The sequence below is a fragment of the Thamnophis elegans genome, chromosome 6 (assembly GCF_009769535.1).
Source record: "Thamnophis elegans isolate rThaEle1 chromosome 6, rThaEle1.pri, whole genome shotgun sequence".
Taxonomy (NCBI): Eukaryota; Metazoa; Chordata; class Lepidosauria; order Squamata; family Colubridae; genus Thamnophis; species Thamnophis elegans.
Window position 1 is genome coordinate 30232156 of NC_045546.1, and position 24388 is coordinate 30256543.

General features: G+C 40.8%; 3 protein-coding genes across 3 annotated transcripts; 2 read left to right on the forward strand and 1 right to left on the reverse strand.

The window, feature by feature from the left end:
* The first annotated feature begins 5661 nt into the window (after positions 1–5661).
* LOC116510277 (olfactory receptor 52M1-like) lies at positions 5662–6597 on the forward strand. The gene has a single exon (XM_032219767.1). The coding sequence runs from the start codon at positions 5695–5697 to the stop codon at positions 6595–6597; it is 903 nt and encodes a 300-aa protein (XP_032075658.1). The 5' UTR covers positions 5662–5694.
* Positions 6598–6782: 185 nt separating this feature from the next.
* On the reverse strand, positions 6783–13427 carry LOC116510455 (putative olfactory receptor 52P1). The gene is made up of 2 exons (XM_032220026.1): positions 12572–13427; positions 6783–6793 (listed from the first exon to the last, which is right to left on the reverse strand). The coding sequence occupies exons 1-2, from the start codon at positions 13425–13427 to the stop codon at positions 6783–6785; spliced, it is 867 nt and encodes a 288-aa protein (XP_032075917.1).
* Positions 13428–20392: 6965 nt separating this feature from the next.
* On the forward strand, positions 20393–21361 carry LOC116510278 (olfactory receptor 52N4-like). The gene has a single exon (XM_032219768.1). It carries the CDS (start codon positions 20393–20395, stop codon positions 21359–21361), a length of 969 nt encoding a protein of 322 aa, XP_032075659.1.
* The last annotated feature ends 3027 nt before the right edge of the window (positions 21362–24388 follow it).

Consider the following 24388-nt stretch of genomic DNA (forward strand, 5'->3'; position numbering starts at 1 on the left):
TCTTCACACACACAAAATGCATTTTTTGTAGATTCTTTTCTTAAAATTTGGCACCCAGGGCAGCTGCTTAGTTTACCTTTGTGGAGAGACATAGCTGCCAAAGGAGCCATGGAGGCCTTAGAGTGTCAAAATCTAAAAAGCAAAGTTGAAAGATGATGTCATAAAATACTTGTGGTGGTGGCAGTCGTTATCAGCACAATCAAGAAATCTTGGATGGTATCTTATTAATTGATTTTTTTTTCAGAATATGTTATAAAGGTGTAATGTTATTGGAGGTTTATTGAAATTGCGAATGAATGCCAGTAGGTGGTTGTGTCTTTAAATACAAATGATTTCAGATAAAAGCACGTTTAAATAATTGTAGTTAAATGAGAATTGTGGTACATTGATAGTAAAATGCATAAAGATTTTTGATTTAAAATGTACATTTCAATATGAATGAAGTATAAGTAATGATTGTGGAAGAAACGCAAGAAATGTATTTGTAACCAATCGACACGCTTTCCAGAAGATGTAATGAAGGATTATTCTTTTTTGTGTGTGTTTTTGTTCAATTAAAACAATAAAAAAACTTTTCAAATAAAGAAATCTTGGATGGCACTTTGAGAATCTGTATATTGACAAAATTTCAATCCGTCAATTGCAAAAGGTCACTCAGCTTAGATCTGCACCTATACTACAACAATACATTAGGAGATTGCAGATTGTTGGGAAGAACTCAATGTGTATAAGTCAATGTGCCAACACCAGCTAAAGAATTGTATGCTGTGATTTTACCTTGTTGGATATATAAGCATAACAACGATACCTCAGAAAAAGAGATATATGAAAGATTACAAAAATACAGCTATCCAAGTTAAGAATCAAAACAAAACCAAAAAGGAGGGAAAGGGGAAAACAGGTCACCCCTGTTAATCAAATTTGGAACAACATTAGTCTCAGGCTACAAGTCTGATTGAAATTCTTGTTGCAACCAATGGATCAACACTCGGCTGATTTGAAAAAAGCAGAATCTGCACTTGCAGGAAAACACTAGGAAGAAAAAAAAATCAAATGTTAAGCACCTTTCTGTAAAAAAAGAAATTTAAAATTATGCTTCTATAACATCACAAGATATAAAATCTATGTCATAAAACAGTGCTGGATTTAGGCCTAGAATATACAAACTACAGCTTAGGGTCTTACAACCTTTCAATATTTTTTTTTTGTTTTAAAATTTGATGTAGCTTTTTATATGTACTGTAATCTGTGAAAGATATCAAACCAGCCAAATGATAAATGCTAAACATACATTAACATCTTTAAATATTCTTCTTGTCTTTTATTGTTCTCATCTTTCCTGTTACCTGTTCTTACTGATATCTTATGATTTATCGCTTTGTTGATTACATCTTATGATTTATTATTGAAACATGATTTATGATTTATCATTTTGTTGTTTGTATGTACACTGAGAGCTTAAGCACTAAAGACAAATTCCTTGTGTGTCCAGTCACACTTGACCAATAAAAATATTCTACTCTATTCTATTCTATTATCATATTTTACATCAAAACAATTCCACATCAATCTACTTATGGACATTATTATTGATTGTGAATGACCTCTCTCATTTTTCAGAGTCTGCTCAGCCATTTGATAGATGTTGCAGTTACTCATTTATTTTCTGCATCCAGAATGTATGTTATAGCAATAACAATGTCCATAAGTAGATTGATGTGGAATTGTTTTGATGTTAAAGTTCTTACCCTGTTTCCCCGAAAATAAGACCTCCCTGAAAATATTGCAACGCAGTAGCAGCCATAAGGTGACCATACTCATTACCTCCTGCATCTCAAAAATAATAAGACCTCCCTGAAAATAAGGCCAACGGTTATTTCAATGGTCAAAAGAAAATAAGACAATCTTATTTTGGGGGGAACACAGTAATGTTATGGTTAACATGTATCATTTGGCTGGTTTGGTATCTTTTGACCAATTTACCAAAGCACCTGTAAGCAAGACAAGAAACAATGGATGGAACTAATCAAGGAGAGAAGCAGCTTGGAAATACATCATCCCAACTCACTGCAGCTTTGGGGTTCCTGATTTGTTTGGGCCACGTGATAGGAAGCAGAGTTTCACATGGTTAGACCACCCTCTATGGACAGGTGTCGGGGTTTCAATAAAGTTTTAGGCCTAGCACTGTCCTGGGACAATTACTTCTCAGCAGGCAGCTTTCTGAACTCCAGATGTCTTCAGCCAGAAAGGGTGGAGATGCAAGAAAGGAAACAGTGACGTGCGGTGAGGTTTATGGCTGGTGAGGCAGTAATTTTTTTAGACTTGTGGACTTTAACTCCCAGAATTCCACAGCCAGGCATGCTCAGTTCCGATTTAAAGCGACAGCATTTGTTTTTCTCCTTTACTAAATAAGTTTCCTTCTTTCTTTTTCTTCTCCCTTCCCCTCCTTCCTCCCTCTCTCCCTCCCTCCCCCCTTTCTCAAACACACACACACAAAGTTGCACCAGGAGGATGAAGTTTGAAGTATTTCTATCAGGCCACTTCTGGGATGGGGAGATTTTGTGGGGGAAGGGACCCCCGATAGTACATTCTTATCTTCCAAGGTGAAAAGACAGGATAAGCAAGAGTTTGGTGCTCAAGAAAGTGGACCTGGGGTAGAAAATCTTCCGCTTGGAGAATCTGCTAAAATGGTTTTTGCTTACTAAGGAATTATGCCTACACATAGTCAGACTAAGCGAATTATGGAAACCTTACTTTCCATTTAAGCGGGTCTATCAAAAGAATGATTTGCTCAAAAAAAATTTTTTTTAGACCTTATTGATGCTTTGAGGTTTTCAAGCCAAACCACCACTTAATTGCCACTGGCCCCTGCTGGCTTCTAAAATCCCTCAAGGTGCTGGAAAGCATAAGTATTTCACCAAGAAGTGCCAGCCAACATTCTTGCAGAAGTGACCAAGCTGACTTGCCAATTTGGTAAGTGAAATGGGTGATCATCTTTGTGGGATGGAATTTTAGCAAAAGGATTTCAGATCTCCACAGACTGGGGTGGGGGCTTGGAAGGATGGGTCCCCTTGCAAAAGTGCAGGGATCCTGGCCAGCTTCTGGTGGGTGGGTCTTGCTGCTGTGACCAATTGCTAGGATCGACAGCCCTGCTCCCTGCTCTGGCTTCCTTGATCACAAGCTGATTACTTCATGGTTGCTAGGGAAGGGAAACTGCAAGAGGGCTGGGTCTCAAGAGAAGAAGGTGGTCTGGGAACCAAAGAGCTGGGGCAGCACTTGATGGTGGTTGTCCTCAGAAGAGGCTGATCTAGAGTCCTACAGCCAGTTTAACTGAACAGGGCATCATACGATATTTTAAAGGCAGCTGCTCTGCAAAATTGTCAAAACTACAGAATTGTGCCAAGTAATTCATTCCCATGGTTTTCCATTATGGGTTTGTTCGGGTAACGAATGCAATAGATTGAAAAATATGGGTTTCACTTTTAGGAATGAATGCATCTGAGTTTCTTATCCAGGTTTTTCCACAGAAGGTCCACATTTTAGTGTAAGAAATCTGAATCTGCCTGCTTTGTTGCTTCCAGGACTGTCTACTCAGAGGTCTCAACAGAAGCCCATGGACGGAACCCACCTTTCTTTTCAAAGGATTGTTCTTTACCTTATAGTGTGGGGGGTGGGATATGCTGGGCAGTTTGTTTTAGTGTGATGCTCCTTCAATTCATTTCTTCCCTACCTTGTTTGGGTCCGCATGTGTATCTGGCAGGCAGAAAATGTGGCATAAGAGTACATTTGTAGAAAAACTTTTTGTGGGGTGTTTGATGAATGACTGAGGGCTGTTAAGAACATGCTGCAGTGCTGATGGGATGATCCAGATACAGAGGTTGTGGGAAACTCAGCAGAGAATCAGAACAGGGGCTTCTAAGAAGATTATCACAGTTATTGATGAGGCTGGAAAGCCATCTTTATCTATTTTCCCTTTCCTCTAAGCAAGACCAGGCTAACAGGATTGAGTAGCTGGACATCCCCATTATTGGAAGCATATGAACATACGAGGAAAGCTATGAAGACCTGGATTTCACCCTAGGAAAAGTTGGAGTTAATGGATTCAGGTATGGCTTTATATGATAGGTAGAGAGAAGAGCAACAAAGATGATTAGGGGACTGGAAGAACAGTTGCAGGAACTGGGTATGTCTAGTTTAATGAAAAGAAAGACCAGGGGTGACATGATAGCAGTGTTCCAATCTCTCAGGGGATGCCACAAAGAAGAGCGAGTCAAACTATTCTCCAAGGCACCTGAGGGTAGAACAAGAAGCAATGGGTGGAAACTAATCAAGGAGAGAAGCAACTTAGAACTGAGGAGAAATTTTCTGACAGTTAGAACAATTAATCAGTGGAACAGCTTGCCTCCAGAAGTTGTGAATGCCCCAACACTGGAAGTTTTTAAGAAGAGATTGGATAACCATTTGTCTGAAGTGGTGTAGGGTTTCCTTCCTAAGCAGGGGGTTGGCCTAGAAGACCACCAAGTCCCTTCCAACTCTGTTATTCTCTTCTCTTCTCTTCTAAGTGTGCAGCATATGGATTTTAGGATCTAAACTGGCTGCTGTCATGTTAGCATGAACTAGCAAATGGAGAGAGAAAAGTGGAGAAGAAACTCAGTTGAAGGACAGTTCTGATGCCAAAGGGGTCCATGAGCTAGCCAGAGCTATTATGGGGAGATGTCGAGGTAGCGGATCCATTGTTCTGGTATCTAGGTGTTAGAGCCTGGAGCCTTGGAGGACATCCACCTCTTTAGCTGCTAGGGAATACTGGCCTGATCTGACCCAAAATTAGAAAGAGGAAAAAGAGGAGAGAGAAGGAAAAAAAAACCAATACAGAACTGGCTGAAGAGAAAAGTTGAAGTTACATGAGTGTGCAGAGCAGTCATCAGTTCTTGAGTTATGAGGAAGAACAAAGATCCATGGGTGGCTTCCCTGGAAGAAGGGAAGCAAAGACCCAAAGAGATGACATCTTCACCCAACATGGGAACAAAGGAAGGGTTCATTGGTCATCAGCAAAGTCCTGGTCTCTGGAGAAGGACTGGGCAGAAGACCCTGAAAGAGATTCTTCTCCCCCCCCCCCAAGTAGAAGATGAGTGGTTCCATAAGGAGTCAAGCTGCACAGAACATGACAGTAAAATCCCAGCCCATTGCTTTCTTTTCATTCTCTCTTGATAAGCCCAGAAACAGGGAAGGGAGATGGAGAAAAAAGAGAGCCAGTAGGAGAGATAGAAGGGAGTAGCCTCTCGGAGAAAATTAGGATGAAATCAGACACCAGGTGAAACCCAGGATTGTGTTATATATGCCTGTTGTAAATCCTTGTTTCATTTTCTGTGTTAATTACCACACTTGCAAAGCCACATAAAACCTCCAGTTCAAAAATAATCCCATCACACTAAGAGAAGGTATTTAGACTTGGTTTTTCCCTTCTTTTCAACTTGCTTTAATAATTGCATTATGATTTTATTTTAGTTCACTGCCCAGAGTTTCATTGGTTAGATAGATAGTGGTATAAATTTTTTAAGCCGGCAAACAAATAAATAAATAAACTTTAAATATTCATGTTTCCAACTGCAGGAATGATGGTTTGCCCTGGGATGTGTTGATGATATGACCTCTGCTTTCTACAACACCTGTCTCAGCCCATCTAGCTTCTTACTCATGGGTGTTCCTCAACTGGAAGCAGTCCATGCATGGCTGTCCATCCCCTTTGGCTCCATGTACATCATGGCAGTGTTGGGGAACTGCACCATCCTCTTCATCATCAAGGCAGAGCCCAGTCTCCACCAGCCTATGTACCTCTTCCTTTCCATGCTGGCTGTCACTGATTTGGTGCTCTGTTCCTCGGCTCTTCCCAAACTGCTGTCCATCTTCTGGTTCAACAGCAAGGAGATTGGTTTCCACTCATGCCTGCTCCAGATGTTCACCATTCATTCTTTTGCCACTGTGGAATCAGGGATTTTCCTTGCTATGGCTTATGACCGTTATGTGGCGATATGTACCCCATTAAGACACAAGACCATCTTAACCCATTCAACTGTTGTTAAGATTGGGGTGGCAGCTCTCCTGAGAGGCGTCCTCTATATCTCACCCCTTCCTTTGCTTGTGAGAAGACTGACTCACTATCGCACCAACATTATCGCACATTCTTATTGCGAGCACATGGCTGTGGTGATGCTTTCCTGTGACAACATCTCCATCAGCAACATCTATGGCATGGCAATTGGCTTTCTGGTACTCATCATTGATTCCCTGGGCATTGGTCTGTCTTATGCGTTGATCCTCCGGGCAGTGATGAATTTAGACACAGCAGAGGCCCGTCTCAAATCTTTTAGCACTTGTAGCTCCCACATTTGTGCCATCTTAGCTTTCTACATCCCTATAGCAGTCTCCTCCCTGACCCACAGGTTTGGCCATCAGGTGTCTCCTCCGACCCATATTCTTCTGGCCAACTTCTATCTTATCTTTCCCCCTGTCTTAAATCCCATTGTTTATACTGTCCGGACTCAAATAATGCAGAAGAAGTTAGTCAAGATGTTATCCTGGGCCCGGACGTTAAACTGAGGTCTTTTGTAAGCTTTTTAGAAAGGTTTTTTTGTTCTTTAATAACTTTAATGAAGTAATCTCAACCCTGAGAGGTCCAGATAGTAATTTCAGTCTCCTGACATGATGCCTGGAGGTTGTTTGAATATACCAGTGGGGTGAATAGGCTCAGGGAGCTCAGTTCTGCCAATACGAAGTAGCTGTAATTATTTGGACTCTCCTGGAAATGGAGATCTGGGGAGTAATCATCATTGATCTTGGGTGGGGTGCCACTCCCCCATTCAAACTGGGGACCCACCTGGACTCACTGTTCCTGCTTAGGAGCCTGTGGCACTGTGACTAAGGAAATCCAATTGATCCAACTGATGTAGCAATTGCTCCTACTCCGACAACAGGAGGCCTTTCAGATTATCACTTATAATTAGTCACATCATCATTGGACTATTGTAATTGCTTCTATAATGAGCTGCCCTTAAAACATCTAGCAGCTACAGCTGGTCCAAAATTCAGTGATGCACGCCATGATGACCTATTATGATCAACCTATGCATCATCTCCGTTTCATGAGTTGCATTGGTTACTACTTCTGGGTGTAATTCAGTGTGCTGGTTTTCACATATAAACCCTTGACATGCAATGGACAATGGTTTCAACAAATATGCAATTGCATGATTGGAAGTATATCTGGCCAATGGAGTCTCTTTTACATTAACTTCCCCCTTATCTCTTCCACATCATTGAGCCAGAGCAATTTCTAACTTTGTGGTCACAATGCCCATAAAATTGGAGCATTCTGAAGCCAATGTTTTGGCTTCTAAGTCTTAGAGATTTTTCTTAGTTCACATTCCCATTAGTTGGCCCTAGTCCCCTTCTGGAAATGTGTACCTGCAATATGATGGATGAAGAAATTTAGTCACAGGTATGGAGGTTACCACTCAAGTAGGTCTGGTCACTTCTCTAAAAGAATATGTGGGATATATTTACTATGCCCACAATGCCAGCCACCAAATCCAATTACTTTCCAGTTATTCCAGTTTCCCAATGCTGCAGTCCAGAATAACAAACAATACTGAAAATGTTGAAGCTTGCCATGGCAACCTCCAACCAATAAGGTTTGGAGGAACCAGTAATGTCACAAGAATGGCTTTGATTTGGCCTGGAGCTGAGATTTGAGTAATAATAATAAAATAGTTGCATTCATATGATGGCCTGGCCTGTTAATTTATTAGCAAACTATTAAGGGTTTTTTGCAAGTGAGCCATAAATTAGCTTCAACTAGAATAGTCCATCTGAATCACTTTGTCTATGAATTTGATTTTTTTTAGCAGTTAGCTAAAAACTTTCTCTGACACTTAACTGAAGATGCTAAAGAAGATAACCATAAACACTTCAGTTACAGGAAGTGTTAGTCTAGCTGGCCGATTGTGGCTTTATTTTGCAAGGGACCCATTACTTTAGTTTAAGTTGGTAGACAAAAGTCCCAAGGTAAAGATGTTATCATTAGCATGCTAAAAAGCACACTCAAGAGGTATAGAGCTTACTAATTAAGTGCACACACTTACCCCTATCAATGGTGGAATTCAATTTTTTTTACTACTGGTTCTGTGGCCATGGCTTGGTGGGCGTGGTGTGGCTCGCTGGGCATGGCAGGGGAAGGTTACTGCAAAATACCCTTTCCTTCCCAATCAGCTGGGACTTGGAAGGCAGAGAATAGATGGGGGTGGGGCCAGTCAGAGGTGGTATTTACCGGTTCTCCGAACTACTCAAAATCTCCACTACTGGTTGTCCAGAACTGGTCAGAACCTGCTGAATACCACCTATGCATATTATGAGATGGTAAATTGCACATGTCTTCAGCAAATTAGGAAGAAGTGGTGAAATATCAGAATGTATATATGTGGTTTTAATGCTATAAAAACAGACTGCTAAATACCATCAGGCCTGCTTGATTTGGACTTGAGTTCCAAGTGTATTTCTCTTTAATTCTGCACAGAAATAAAGTGTTGAACCTCGGGTTTCCTCTCTCAGCATGATTATTGACTCAAATTATGCCAGATAAAAGGAACCCAGTCTTGGACTGGGCCAACACACAAAAGATGATTTCCTTGATTGCTCAGTAAAACAGGTGCCTGGAGGGGCAGCACCAAATCTGATGCTATTTTTAAAATGGGTTTGCGTTCAAAACCTAGCACCTTTGGGAGATAAGCTCAATGTAAAGATGTTATCAATTTTCTATTCTTTTTTCCAATATATTTTAGACTGTTTTTGTTAAAGATTTATACCGTGTATGGGTTCTGGGAAGTCGGGGGAGGGAAGACTGGGGGGGAGGGGGGGAGGGAGGATGCATATTAGGCTTGATGAGGGGTGTTAAATTTTAATGTAATATGATTGCACATGTATACTGTCTTCTCTTATTTTTTATTTAAAACTAAGATATGTTAAGTATATTGATATGGAAGCATAAATACCATCAACATAGAATGGAGTTTGCTCAGAAGCGGAAATACACCAATGAGAGGAAGAGTGGGAAACAGAGGAGAGAAGAAAGATAGGAAGAGAGGGATAGGAGAGAGGGTAAGGGGGGAAGATGAGGAGGATAAGGTGGAGTGGAATGCAGAGAGAGGAGAAGGAGAAAGGAAGGGGAAGTAGAGTAGAAAAGGATGGTGGAGGGAAGAAAGGAGGTAGGAGAGAGGTAGAAGAAAGAGGTGTATGGAGAGCAGAAGAGCTAATAATGGGTTTTTATATTTCTGGGCGTTGATGACAAGAGGAACTGATGTAATTACTACTTAATACAATAGGATATTGGCTATGTAATAATATACATGTGATTATATGTTATGAAAATGGAAAATAAAAATAAAAATTTAAAAAAAAGAAAACCTAGCGCCTTTGGGTTTCTTAATTCAGGGGCCATCATGAGTTTCACCTTGGTGCTCTGTAGAATTGCATTTCCAGGACTGTAGCTTTGCCAATACCATCATACTGTTCAGAAAGGCTTTGCCTTAGTGTGCTGGGGGTTGTAGTCCAAAATGGCACCAGGCTAAGTGTCTGTCAGAGTTTGTTGCAAAAATCAAATCCAGAAAGCACACATAGATAGCTGACTCAGCAGGATTGATTTAAATAAAAAACTTATTTATATACAAGAATATATTGTATATACAATGCCAACAGCAGAGAACCTCCTCTATACAGGTCAGTTAAACTAAGCCTAAGTCACACCCAGGCTCCTTGCTGTCTCAGCTCCCAAACAGCCCTCATTGGCTGACTTAGTTGCTATGCCTATGCATTGGCTGACCTTTGTTACCATGTCCTATTCCAGCCAATGGCTGACCTGTTGCTATGTCATATTCCAGTTCATGAATATTCTGACAGTGTCCTTGGATCATGAACGCATGAACTGGATTGATGTGAGATTTCAGAAATTGGGTGATTTTGGATCCCCCATTAAATTCAAAACCAATTAAATCCTTTTGAGGTGGGGCTCATGGCCATAAAGTGGTTGGGACCACCACACAGATGGGGAAAGTTGGTTATTTTAGGGTAAAGTTTTGCCATTTTGCTTTGGTAGTTGAATTGTGGTATGCCAAGTTTAAGCATGCTACTCAATTTTCATGGGCTTCCTCTCTCAGCGTGGCAAAAGATCTACGTAATTCTGATCCACTTGTCCCCAATGCAATGGGTTTTTCAAGCAATAGATAATATTTATACAATGATTGATACCAATTGTGTAACAATGTCATTGAGCAAAGGACAGAGAATGATGCCAATGATGTAAATTCACACCTGCCTGAGGAAATGGCATGGCTGAATAAATGGATTCTTGCCTCTGTGCCCCCAGCCCATCCCTGGGAATGTGCTTAAAGGAGGTTTCATTGTTCAATTTTTGGCAATCACAGAACAACAAAGCAACGGTCTGCAGGAGGTAAAAACGGGGGTGGTATTCACTTACTTCCCTACCGGTTTGCAAACGGGAGTGCATGCGCACACATGCTCACTTCAATCGCACACACCTTATCCAAGCATGCGCTCAGCCTTCTGTATATGTACTTTGGCTTAAAAAAATTGTTTAAATGGGATGGCAGAATACCACCTCACAAAGCATTTGCATGTCTGTTATAAGATGCCATGGTGAGAAAAGGAGAGAGAGCGCATTCCACACAGGCCTACAGCTAGAGTCAGATCTCAGATTACTACAGCAGGCTTGTGAGATATGCACCTCGTTGGAGAATGTGATTTATGACACAGACTGAGGGAAGGGAAGAAACTGGCAAAGTTCAGCCATAATTTAAATGAGGTCAGATCTGACTGCAATGGGGTATTGCTGAAATGGAGTTCTTAATAAATGACTGGATTTCTTTTGAAACTTGGCTCAAGGCTCATGAATTAATTAAATTTCTTTCAGAAACCTGACACTGGTAAAAAGAGTCAGAATTGTGGGTACAACCATACAGTGGAAATCCTGCCTCTTCTTTATGTCCATTGCATTTTAAAGAGTTGGGATTTCAACGATGGGGACATTAGCAAAGAGCAGACAGATGAAGAAGAAACTTGCTTCCTTTCTGTTTTTGTCCCCCTGCACCTGCCTCTGAACCTGGAGCCACTGAAGGGTGAGGTGTGTGCTCCAACCACAGGCCTTGTAACCATGGGCTGTCTCTTTAACAGCTATATTGTTCCTGCTTTGTCTCAGGATCGACGCTGCCCAGCTCTTGGGTTTGGATTGGGTCCTCCTGCAGCAAAGGGGTACTCTCCTGCAGCCCTCTGTCAACATCCCTAAGCACCAGGAGACATAGAAGGAGAGGTGAAGGGAGCCTAGCAGGAAGGAGATCTTTACTTTTGGATCACACAGTCTAGCAATGTTCCAAGAGATGGACACCCAACTTGCCCCAGCTGCTTCCAGACCTGGAGCCCCAACAAAGTGTTCATTAGGAACAAGAATGTTCAGAGAGTTTAGCAGCTGGGTACCCTCTTGTCTGTCCCTTATCTTTTGTGTCTTCTTGAAAAAAAGTGAATCCATAGTCAGCCTATCCAAGGATGTTCAAAGATAGGAGTGTATGGAACCAAATGGTAATTCTCAACAGGTCAACACTTGAATTGCAGTTGATTCAGTAATTGTCCTGACTTTCCCTTCCTCAGTTTGTATCAGGCACCCTTCGATCATATTGTAGCACACCAGGTTCTCAGCTGACATGGGCAAATTACCCAGATGGCACCACCTTGGGAAAGACTAACCCTGACAATGTGTCCTATTAGCATTAATAGAGATTGAGGCCATACCAATTATTTTAGATTTTATTTTTTATCCTGCTTTTATATATAGATATACAACTTAAAATGGTCAACATATTTGGTACATGTCCCTTTCTCTATGTTCCTCACAACAACCCTGTGAGGTGGGTTGAACTGAAAAACAGTTACTGGCCCAAAGTCACCTGGCCAGTTTTCATGCCAAGGCAGGACTAGAACTCACCATCTCCTGATTTCTAGGAAGAACCTTCACTATTACACCCAACTGATCCTTAATTTTTAAATTAATTTTGCATAATCATTCAGTGAAACAGTGGTAATAATGTAATTTTAGAGCTCAGCCCAATTCTATACTGTTATACCATCAACATATGTCCTTTGGGCAACTTAATTGTCTGCAAATCTTTGATAGAAGGATCTTTTGAATCCAGCTGCATTGTTACATTCTCCAGGTTGTGGGAAGATTTAATAGCTGAGTGTTAAAGCTTTCTGTTAGATGTGAAGTTTCAAAGTTTTCTGAGGAGAAGAAGGTTCTGAAAGGCAGGTGATTGAAGAGAAAGACCACCAAATATGCCAATATATAGGCCAAACTTGGAGTTTCTCCAAAGTATCCTTTAGCAAATGACCTGAATATTAACATTGAAACATGAACATCTAACACCTGCGAGGTGCCCTTCTCACCCTCTGACTTCTAACACTTGGAATCAAGACTCAATCTGGGTTGCAAAGAAGGGCTTCAGCATTTGATGGCGGAGTTGTTTGGTTTTCATGCCATAGATAATGGGATTCAACATGGGGGGTACCAGAAGATATAGATCCGCCAACAAGATGTGGATATGTGCAGGAATGTTGTGCCCCCAACGCTGAGTGTAAAAGGAGAAAAGGGCAGGCGTGTAGAAGATCAGGATAACACAGATGTGGGAACCACAAGTGCTAAAGGATTTCTGCCGGGCTTCTTTGGAGGAGAGTCCCTGGACTGTTCTGAGGATGAGTACATAGGAGACAGCAATGAAGATTGAATCTGAGCCCACCACAAAGGTGGCTGCTGTGATTCCATAGATGTTGTTGGGCGTTGTGTTTCCACTGGCCAGCTTTACCACAGCCATGTGCTCACAGTAGGAATGGGCAATGACATTAGGCCCACAATACGGGAGATGGTTAACCATGCAGGTCAAGGGGGTCATGAACCCAATGCCCCTCATGAAGGCGGCACATCCAATCTTGGCAATGACAGAACTGGTGAGGATGGTAGTGTAATGTAAAGGGGCACAGATTGCCACATAGCGATCAAAAGCCATGGCGAGCAGCACACCTGACTCCACAGCTGAGAAGCCATGAATGAAGAACATCTGGATCACACAAGCTTTGAAGCCGATTGTATGGGACTCAAACCAGAATATGCTCAGGACCTTGGGCACAGTGGAGGTGGTCAGTATCAAGTCAAGGATGGCTAACATGCAAAGGAAATAATACATGGGCAAGTGAAGACTTGGTTCCCTTCTGACCACAAAGAGAATGGTGATGTTCTCCACCAAAGAGACCAGATACATGGAGCAGAAGGGGAAGGCAATCCAGAAGTGGGCACTTTCTAGGCCTGGAATCCCCATTAGGAAAAAAAAGGAGACACCTCTTGATTGGTTGTAACAGGACATGGCATCTAACTGGTCTCAGCAACCATTTCACTACCTGCAACAGAGAGAAGAAGATGGTCACACTGGTGAAATTGCAGAAACTTTACAATTGGAGAAGTCCATTCCTGGGAATGCCATTGGCCCTTTTCTTTCCCATCATTCAGTTTAAAATTCTTCATCACTTATTATAATTGGGATTGGCTTCTACATTAAACATTTGTTCTGATGGTTTGTTCTGTTGGTTGAATCTTGTCACATAGATTATTAAAATACACAAGATTAAAAAAATGGGGACCAAGTTGCCCGTCCTCAAATATTTACATTAGCTTTGCAGTTGACTGTTGGAGGAAGATTTTTTTAAGCTTTCTCTCATGAAATTGCAAAGTGCCAAAGCAGCATACTTTTGCTGGGAGCATCCAGCTCAGAAAGGGAAGGGGCTACTCCGAAAGGATCTGACCATGCTAGGACCACTGGGGTGATTACTAATCTGATAGAGTCTCATATGCATGTATATGCGAATAGAATAGAATAGAATAGAATTCTTTATTGGCCAAGTGTGATTGGACACACAAAGAATTTGTTTTTGGTGCATATGCTCTCAGTACATAAAAGAAAAGATACATTCATCAAGAATCATAAGGTACAACACTTAATGAGAGTCATAGGGTACAAATAAGCAATCAGAAAACAATCAATATCAATATCAATCATAAAGATACAAGCAACAAAGTTATAGTCATGCAGTCATAAGTGGGAGATGGGTGATAGGAACGATGAGATTACTAGTAATAGTAATGCAGCCTTAGTGAATAATTTGACAGTGTCACATATACTGTACATATTCCCACATGGAATAGGTCTTAGACATCTGAGATGATTCCACCACATCCTTAAGGGGTTGATGAAAATGGTCTAACTCACTTCATCAGATAAGTGGAGGGCTGAACTGATGTAGTATTTAAATTGGGATGGGGAGGGAAGGAGAGGAAGACAAGTAGGTGTTATGCAGATTTATATTCCATGGGAGACAGTTTACAATCCCCATATCAATTGTACAGACTACAGATATAATACATTAGGAATTTATTGTGATCGGTAGTAACTCTTTCTGGATCTCCAGATAGATTTAAGCAGTGTTTCTCAACACTGGCCACATTTAGATGTGGGAATTTCAGTTCCCAGAAGTTCCTAGCAATTTAAACCCTAAAATATAGGCAGCATCCAAGTGAACCTCCCTTGCACCAGAATGGCATAACATCAGCAAAAGCTGCTGTTTTGTCAGTACTTAACAAATTCTACTTTTAAACCAGCTTCAATTACATTTAACTAAATTGGATATGACACTCATAAGTCCTGGACAAATACTATTCCAGCAAGGGGGTTAGGCAGAATGGGGCAGCTTGGGTTGAGTACATCTAGCATGGCTTCTGGCCATACCCCTGGTGTGACTGAAGCCACTCAGGCTGATCGCCTCCATCCCTCAACCATTACTCATCCTCACCCTTCTGGGCCTTAGCTTCTGCACCCCTCTAGTGCCAGATTCAACTACTACAGTATAATCCATTTCTTGCACAACAGGGGCACTACTAGCATATTATCAGACCCACAGCTGCAGCAGATCATACTTACCTGGAGCTTGTTCCTGGGTCACAGCCGGGGGTCTACAGATGTACACATCAAACCTGCCACAAGGAGACTGGGAGGAAGAGGGTGCCTTAATAGTGTGGCTCCGACACCTGTGGGATCAGTAGTCTCCACACATTGCAGGAGGGAATACCATGACTGAAATCAACATGTCTGGTAACTAATGCAGGAGGGAATACATATGCGGAAGAAAATACAAATCCATGTGGGTTGGTAGAAAACAAACTTTGGGAAAGCCCATAGGATGCAATGGATTTGTTGGAGACCTCATTGAGAAATGGAAATATGGTTTCCTTCAGGCTATTTGCTTCAGACTAAACTGCATGCCCCAAAGGGTGCTTTCTTGCTTTCTTGCTTTCTTGCTTTCTTGCTTTCTTGCTTTCTTGCTTTCTTGCTTTCTTGCTTTCTTGCTTTCTTGCTTTCTTGCTTTCTTGCTTTCTTTTCTTTCTTTTCTTTCTTTTCTTTCTTTCCTTTCTTCATTCATTCATTCATTCATTTATGCATTTATATAGCTGCCCATCTGTTAGCCAATTCTAGGTGGCTTCCAATGAAAAGTTAAAACAATACATATGAAGTCATATTAAAAGTATAAAATTAAACAGATTGAAAAATGGAAATATTAAAAACAGCAAAGACCATTTGACACCCAATTATCTACAGTAGTCTTCTTTTCTCAGTATTCAGAGAAAGACCCAGATCTTTGAAGCTTTAGGGAAGCATGTCATATCATGTAGGGCTTTAAAGGTGATGACCAGCACCTTGAATTGCACCCAAGAAAGAAATAAAAGCTGTGCAGCTCCTGCAACCCAGGTATTACATGGGCAAAACCAGGAGCCCATTACAGTTACATTCTGCTACATTCTGGACCAGTTGAAGTCTGAGATGCATAGAAAGAATAGCAGTCCAGGGATGCACATCTCAGTGAGGGACTCCTTTTTCCTTGTGAAGAACATTACACCTCACAGATGTTTCATTCTTCTGTTTTCAGCCCTGTATCTACTCTAGCAAGATCACATTGAAGTTTATTTCTGTTATTTCTCACCCAGTTTTGCATGCTTTCATCCTTAGCCATACAAAAATCAATGTCTATTTTTCTTATAAAGACCTTGGAAGGATGGAAAGATGAGTCAACCTTGAGCCAGTGAACTCAAATTGCCAAACTCTTGCAGCCAGCAGTCAGGAAAAGTAGGCTGCAGTACTGCATTCTAACCACTGTGCCACCATGGCTCTCACCACCTGAGACACTAAAATATTTTGGAACACAATGTCCATCAGCAGCAACTAGCTGGCAAAAATCAAAGAACTTTAACCAGAAAAATGTAATGTGCAGGAAAACCAGTTAAACCATTCTTAAGAGATGGCTGTCCTGTCTTTTTCTTCAAAACCTTTGGAGAGGGAGAACACACAATCTCCAGACTTTCCCAGTTCCTCTATTGTTTAGTACAGATCTTTCTATCAGGAAGATTTTACAGCTGTTTAAATTAACTCTGCAGTAACTATTTGTACCCATTACTTTTCATCCTTGTTTCTATGCTAATGGAACTTTGATTATTTTAAAAGACTATAGAATAGAATAGAATTCTTTATTGGCCAAGTGTGATTGGACACACAAGGAATTTGTCTTTGGTGCATATATTGAGTGTACATAAAGAAAAATAAAATAGAACGCATTCATCAAGAATCATAAGATACAACACTTAGTGAGAGTCATAGGTTACTAATAAGCAATCAAATTATACTAGGAAGCAAATAAAACAATATAAATTTTAAGATATAAGCAACATGGTTATAGTCATAAGTGGAAAGAGATATGTACTAGGAAAGGGATAGGTACTAGGAAGGAAGAATAATAGTAATACTGTCTTAGCAGATAATTTGATATTGTTGTGGGAATTAGTTGTTTAGCAGAGTGACGGCATTTGGGGGAAAACTGTTCTTGTTTCTAGTTGTTCTGGTGTGCAGTACCCTATAGTGTCATTTTAAGGGTAGAAGTTATGTCCTGGATGTGAGGGGTCTGTAGATATTTTCACAGCCCTCTTTTTGACTCATGCAGTATACAAGTCCTCGATGAAAGGCAGGTTGCTGGCAATTGTTTTTTCTGCAGTTCTAATTATCCATTGAAGACTGTGTCTGTCTTATTTGGTTGCAGAGCCAAACCAGACAGTTATGGAGGTGCAGATGAGAGACTCAATAATTCCTCCATAGAACAGAATCAGCAACTCTTTGGACAGTTTGAACTTTCTGAGTTGGCGCAGAAAGAACATTCTTTGTTGTGCTTTTTTGATAACATTTTTGACATTGGGCGTCCATTTTAAGTCTTGAAATATGATAGAACATAGAAACTAGAAGGTTTCTACTGTTGATACTGTACTGTCTAGTATTGTAAGATATGGTAATATAGGAGGGTTTCTCCTAAAATCTTCCACCATTTCTACGGTTTTGCATGTATTTAGTTCAAGATTGTTCTGGTTGCACCACAAGGCTAGCTGTTCAACCTCCCATCTGTATGCAGATTCATCATTGTCTTGAATAATACCAATCACTGTTGTATCATCTGCAAACTTCAGTATTTTAACAGAAGGATCTTTTGAGATGCAGTCTTTGGTATAGAGAGAGAAGAGAAGTGGAGAGGCCACACAGCCTTGGGGGTCTCCTGTATTAATTGTACAGGTATCTGATGTGATTTTGCCTAGCTTCACCTGCTGCTTCCTGTCTGTTAGGAAGCTTATGATCCATTTACACGTGTGAACAGGTACAGCTAGCTGATTAAGGTAGTTAGAAGAATATTGTGAATGATGGCATTGAATGCTGAGCTGAAGTCTACAAAGAGGATCCTTGCATAGGTCTTTATAGATGTTCATGTTGTGATGGCTCCACATGACCTGAAGAAGATCAAGAGTACAGTATTCTCTTCAAGTCAAACAAAGTTTGTTGGAATTACAGTCATTTGGCTACTGTATTACTGAATTAGGTACATTGGTTTAAAGGATTCCTCAAGGTGCAATGCATGACTCCATCTTGCAAGAAATATGTACACAACTCCCACCCCATAAATGGTTAAATTCATGAAACAAAGAGAATAGGGCTTTGGAGGAAGAGATGCTTATTGATTGTCTACCAGCCTGCCACCATGCTTGTAAAAGTTAAGCTCATTTAGAATGCCTGAAGGGTGCAGAATAGATGATGAAATATTAGAGAAGAGAAGTTTTAGAAAGAACAGTTGGCTTTGGGATGGGGGAGAGAGAGAAGACTGGTGGTTGCAATTAGTGACAACAGAGAAATGAGCTATTGAAGTTGGATGTGGAGAGATCCATTCTGTGTGGGAGAGTCAGCCAGTTAATATTTTCCATAATGTGTAAAGACTTCTATATCAGAATTAGGGAGTCTGTCAGTGGTGGGTTCCGGACCCTGGTGCAGCTGGTACACTGTGCATGGGGTGGGGCATCTTAGATGGGCATGCGCACTGAGCGTGCATACACATGCCATCACCCTGTGACACCCAGCTGCCTGGCGGAGGTTGCGCAGGCACTTTATGCTGTGCGCGCATGCGCAATGGGCCAGTTGTGTTATTAAATGTCCATGGAATGTGGCTGGGTGGGTGGGCCAAACGACCTACCATACTGGTACAATGGCTGCTTCTCCCGGCTACTCCCAGTGCAGCCATACCAGGCCATACTGCTCAGAACCTACACTGGAGTTTGTTCTTTAAATCAGGGGTCAGTTCAGCCTTGAAGCACACTAGGCAGGGGCAGAATAACAGGAAATCTCCCCTGAGAAGCTTCCTGCTGTCCAGCTTTGGTCTCTGAATGCTCTCTACAGTCTCCCACACAGCTGATTCCAGGAGACTCCCAAAGGGACACTGTATCTTGAAGGTCTATAAACCCTCTTCTGTTTTTTCAGACAAGGGCAGAGACTAGCTGTCAAGGATTTGGCTGATCATGAACAGGTGTTTTCTGAGTTCCTGCATATCAGTTTGCTCCTTTAAGGAGGGCCACCTGCCACTAAGGTACTTCAAAGGATGAAACTCTGTGGGATACACAGACTTGAGTTCTGAAGTGGGAACAGATGCAGCCAAAATTTGATTCCTGCAATTTTGTTCTCCAAGGGCTGCATTACAAAGTGGGTCTGGATACATGAAGGAGCTGCAGCTGAGAATGCAAAGGTATTACATGAGAATGTTTTTAGGAATGTAGCATTCTGTTTTGATCCTTCAGCTTGTCTGCTGCATAAGCTTTGAGCATTGCAGACAATTCTAGAGAAGCCCAGACCTTTCTTCAGACAATTTCTCCCCTAACATTTGGGTCTAGTGAGTTATATTTGAAGTTGCTTCTGGGAATACACAAAATTACATTATTTTAATCATGACTTCATTTATTATGCTCTAATTTTTTTTGAGAGAGAGAGGGAGATCACTCTGCTGGGCTTTGCCAAAATTTGGCTAATTTGTATTTGTCAGTTCATGTACCCAGGAAGGGATAGTAATGGTATATACAGAGCTATTATATATTAGGTTTGCTTTTATTATGCATCCTAAAGCAGGATGTGTAAACGTGGGCATTAAATGGGACAGAAGTTTAAGACTGCATCAGAAAAGCAAATGAATAAATAAACAAAGATAATCTAGACTAGATTAATCTGTATAGTTCACTTCCCCTTAAGCTTTCAGAGTACAGATGTTAGATTATGTCATGACTGCATGTACAGGACTTTACATGACTTCCATCAATCTTCTTGTAGAAGATGGTTAAAACCTTTATTTTTGTAGTGTATATCCTGTCTGATATTTTCAGTTACATCACTACCACAGTTACCAGTTTAAATTTATTGAAAATAATCAGACTTGATAATCTCTCTGTATCTCTGTACTACGAAAGCCTTGGAAGGTGGACTGAATAGACCTTTCTGGGAGCTTCTAAATGTCCTTTCCTGTAAGCTACTGAGTGCCAGGATCTGGGCAGCTCCTATAGCTACTACTATATTTGTAGTTATTCAAGTGAAAAGGTCTGCAACTTTAATTCTCAGAAGAAGGTTTGAAACCCATAGAATAACTGGAAGCTACCCACATCTGATGGTTCCCAATAAAGATGAGACTGGTGACATGGGGAGTTATGATGGACAGTGGAAGTACATATCTTGCAGGAATTAATATGTTTGGGAATGTGAGAAAAATTGTTTAGAAAAGATACTATTCTATTAAAGTGCTTGGAATGAAACCTAACATTGGTTTGATGTATTCCTTCTGTTTCTCTTCTCAGACATTTTATCTTTTAGGTATCTCATGTGCCCTTTCTCTTCCCATGATGGCCCTAGTGAATGAAACTGACTACAGCCTCGAGTACTTTTTCTTGAAAGGGGTCCCAGGTCTGGAACACGCTCATCTCTGGATCTCCTTCCCATTTTTCTCTATGTATTTCATTGGCATGTTGGGGAACTGTGGACTTCTCTACATCATCTGGGCTGAGGAGGCCCTTCACAGGCCCATGTACTTCTTCCTCTGCATGTTGTCTGTCACGGACATAGTCATGGGAACCTCTACCATGCCAAAAGCATTCTGCATTTTTTGGCTAAACCTGGGGGAGATCAGCTTCGGGGCCTGCCTGGTCCAGATGTACATTGTTCACACCTTCACAGGGATGGAATCCGGAGTCCTCATGCTCATGGCTTTGGACCGCTTTGTAGCTATCTGTTATCCATTGAGGTATGCTACTATCTTGACCCACCCAGTCATTCTTAAGGTAGGAGTCATCACCTTCCTCAGAGGAGCAGTTCTCATCCTCCCCTTTCCTTTTCTAGTCAGGAAAATGATATATTGCAACAGCAGAGCTATTGCTCACACCTATTGTGACCACATGGCAGTGGTAAAGCTGGCTTGCAGCAACATCCGAGTTGATGCTATCTATGGCCTGACAGTTGCCATGTTGATTGGGGGCTTCGATATCTCCTGCATTACAATGTCTTACTTCATGATCCTGAAGGCAGTTGTGGGCCTTTCCTCCCCGGAACAAAGGAGCAAGGCATTTGGCACTTGCACTGCTCACCTCTGTGCCATTGCTATCTCGTATACACCAGCCTTCTTCACATTCTTTGCACACCGTTTTGGTGGCCATCACATCACTCCTCATGTTCACATCATTATGGCCAATCTTTACCTCCTTCTGCCTCCCATGATGAACCCCATTGTTTATGGAGTGAAGACGAAAGAGATCCGTGAAAGTGTCCTGAGGTTGTTCCATAAGGAAAAAAATATGGCAGCCCCGAACCATTGATGGAGAAAAGAAATCATCCATAAGTATGCCATCAGCAGGATAGATAAAACCATATATGGGTAAAACTTACACTTAAATTAGCATCTTTATTTATGAGATCTTAGTTTTCTTTTTATTTATTTTCAGACCTGACACTTCTCCGTATTCTTCTATTTTTTAAAATTAATTTACGCCCTGATTCTTGTGGATCTTCCAAGTTAAAAACTAAATCATCTGCAAATGCCTGTAGTTTATACTTTTCCTTTTTTATTTCCATGACTCTTATCTCTATATCTTGTCTAATGTTTCTATTTAATACTTCCAAAGTCAATATAAATAATAGCGGAGACAAGGGGCATCCTTGTCGTGTGTCTTTCTTAATGCTAACCTTCTCAGTCATGTCTCCATTTACCATCACTTTGCAGTTTTTTTGTCATATATCACCTTAAGCATCTTTATTTCTAGTGAAGGAACAAAGCTTACATCACTGGTTGGCAAGAAGGGAAATCCAGCCATCAATCAAGATGCTTACAAGACCCCACTCTTCCATCTTTGCATATAAGTGCCCAGAGAAGATTATACTAACTCCCAATGATTTTGTAAACTTTCTAGAAGAGTTGGCATGAATAACCATGCTGAAGAAGGAGCTTTGCTGAGAAGCCTGCGGCATCATTATTCCCACTGAAAGTAAAGTTTTCTATTCTCAGGGATGGGGCATTGCCTTATATTTTGTTCTCCTAAAATTTGAGACCCGTACCATCTGGAAAGAGATATAGAAGCGTAGGCAGCCATACAAACAGACTGAAGAACAGTTTTTATCCATGGGCTGTCAGACCCCTGAATGAAAAATAACTCTACAACAACATAGTACGATTGACTTGCGGGGCTGGCCCAACATGCAATAAGTTCACATGGTGTAATAGGACTGGGTGTTTGTTAGTAAGATTCTCTGGGCTAGGGATTTTTTTGTCTTCCACTGTGAGTTGTATTGTGTTGGGGGGGGTGAACGCGGGAGGCTCAGCCAATCTCATTGTACACATGTTGTACTCTGACAATAAAGGTTTGAATTGAATTCTAATTAGATTAGAAATCCAAAGGGAACTCTGGGATGCTTTTCTCTCAGAAATCACCCCTACCAAATATCCATGTAAGAGAGAACAGTTTTCTACTCTGCTCTGGCTTATTTACAGGATAATGTTCAAGCTTAGGAAGACACTCTGGCATGTTTTCAGGCAGCTGGAGCCCATTAGAAGGAGCTCTTTTAAAAAAAGCAATGAAGATACATTGAAGATCATGATTCCAATTGTGAAGGGTCCTCTCCTGCCCTCCCAGACTACCAACATAACAACATAATAACATAAAAACAGAAGTAACATGATTAGCCAATGGGTTTTACAGACATAGTATAAAGAAACAAAAGAAAATGAGATATATTAAAAGAAGACAAGGGACATATTATAAGAGAAAGTCTGTTAAAAAATTGGAATTCGCTAAAAGCAAGGGTAAATGTAACAATCTCATCCATAGCATCATCATCAAATGTTTTCTCTTTCAAAGATGATTACAGCAAGAAAAAATTAATCACATATGCTGATACTGAAACAGACTAAAGACACAACATAAATGTGTCTTTTGAGGAAAGAATAAATCTAGCATGTTAATGTCTTTGCAAATAATTACAAAATTAAAAAGGAGGCATCCTGAGGAAGAATTTGAAATATTTACACAGAATCAAGATAATTTGATAGAATTATTTCTAATTTCTACACATGATGGGATTTGGGATTCCACTTGAACTTCCTCAGTCTTGTTTGCTCTTCCAGTTTGCTCACTCATGAAGTTTAGGATTATTCAATTTATAAAGATAAGAAAAGAAAAAACATGTTAGAAATATACACAAATTTGAGAGAGAGAGAGAGAGGGAGGGAGGGAGAGAGAGGGGGGAAGATAGGTGGTAGCAGAGGTGGCATTCAGCATGTTGCATGTTCTGACCAGTTCTGGAGAACCAGTAGCAAAAATTTTGAGTAGTTTGGAGAACCAGTAAATACCACCTCTGACTGGCCCTGCCCCCATCTATTCTCTGCCTTCCAAGTCCCAGTTGATCAGGAGGAAATGGGGATTTTGTAGTAAACTTCCCCTGCCACACCCACCAAGCCACACCTCACCTTGTGATCCTCACTTTACAGACATCTGATTGACCATGGCACACCAAAAGACTTTGTTAGCTGAGTCTTTGATTTATTCCAGCTCAGCTGTTTCTCTACTCTTAGTTTGTCACCTTATTTGATCTGTTTACAAAGATCATTTCCATGCCCAAGCCATAATCTGGAGTGCCACTCCCTCTTCTTATGTCTAGTGAAACAGAACTCATGTATCTTCCATAATGATGGTCTTTTGTTTCTTTATACTATGTCTGTAAAACCCATTGGCTAATCATGCTCCTTCTGTTTTTGTTGTTTTTTACTATTAAGAAATATTATTCATTCTGTTATCTACAAGTGACAGCTTGCTTTATAACGTATAAACTGATTATATGATACTGGACTATGTTATTTGGATTATCCTTTAACTGAAAGACATTGATGACTGACTGTCTTATCCATGTATGACTTGGACTGTTTGATGGACTCTGATATCTCTATTTCTATGAAAGTAAAAGCCTATTTAAACTGCAGTGTCTCTGTATGCTGGTTTGTGTGTTCTCCAACACAACTCACACAATGCTTCACTGAACGTACTCGCTCTCCCAATGGGGAGCTTACCTAACAGTCTCTCACCAGAAACTTCAAGATGACCTTTCCCATTGGCAGGCAACCAGGTACACCATAATTCCTACAAATTCTAGCCAGCATTGCAAATTTTCAAGGTTTATAGAAAAGGTAGTCTAAGACATCTGCCTACCTCTGATGTTGATGTTCAAGCATAGAGAAAGAAACAGATTGTTGTACAGTGGAATTAGCATTTCAAGTACAGAACTATCATTAATGGTGCCTCCACACACAAAGATGCTATCTGGAAGGGTGATGTGAGGGGGATTGTCAATCAGTT

Bases quoted from the DNA above. Each gene is read 5' to 3' on its own strand.
- LOC116510278 (XM_032219768.1), top strand. From the start codon at position 20,393: ATGATGGCCCTAGTGAATGAAACTGACTACAGCCTCGAGTACTTTTTC.
- LOC116510277 (XM_032219767.1), top strand. From the start codon at position 5,695: ATGGGTGTTCCTCAACTGGAAGCAGTCCATGCATGGCTGTCCATCCCC.
- LOC116510455 (XM_032220026.1), bottom strand. From the start codon at position 13,427: ATGGGGATTCCAGGCCTAGAAAGTGCCCACTTCTGGATTGCCTTCCCC.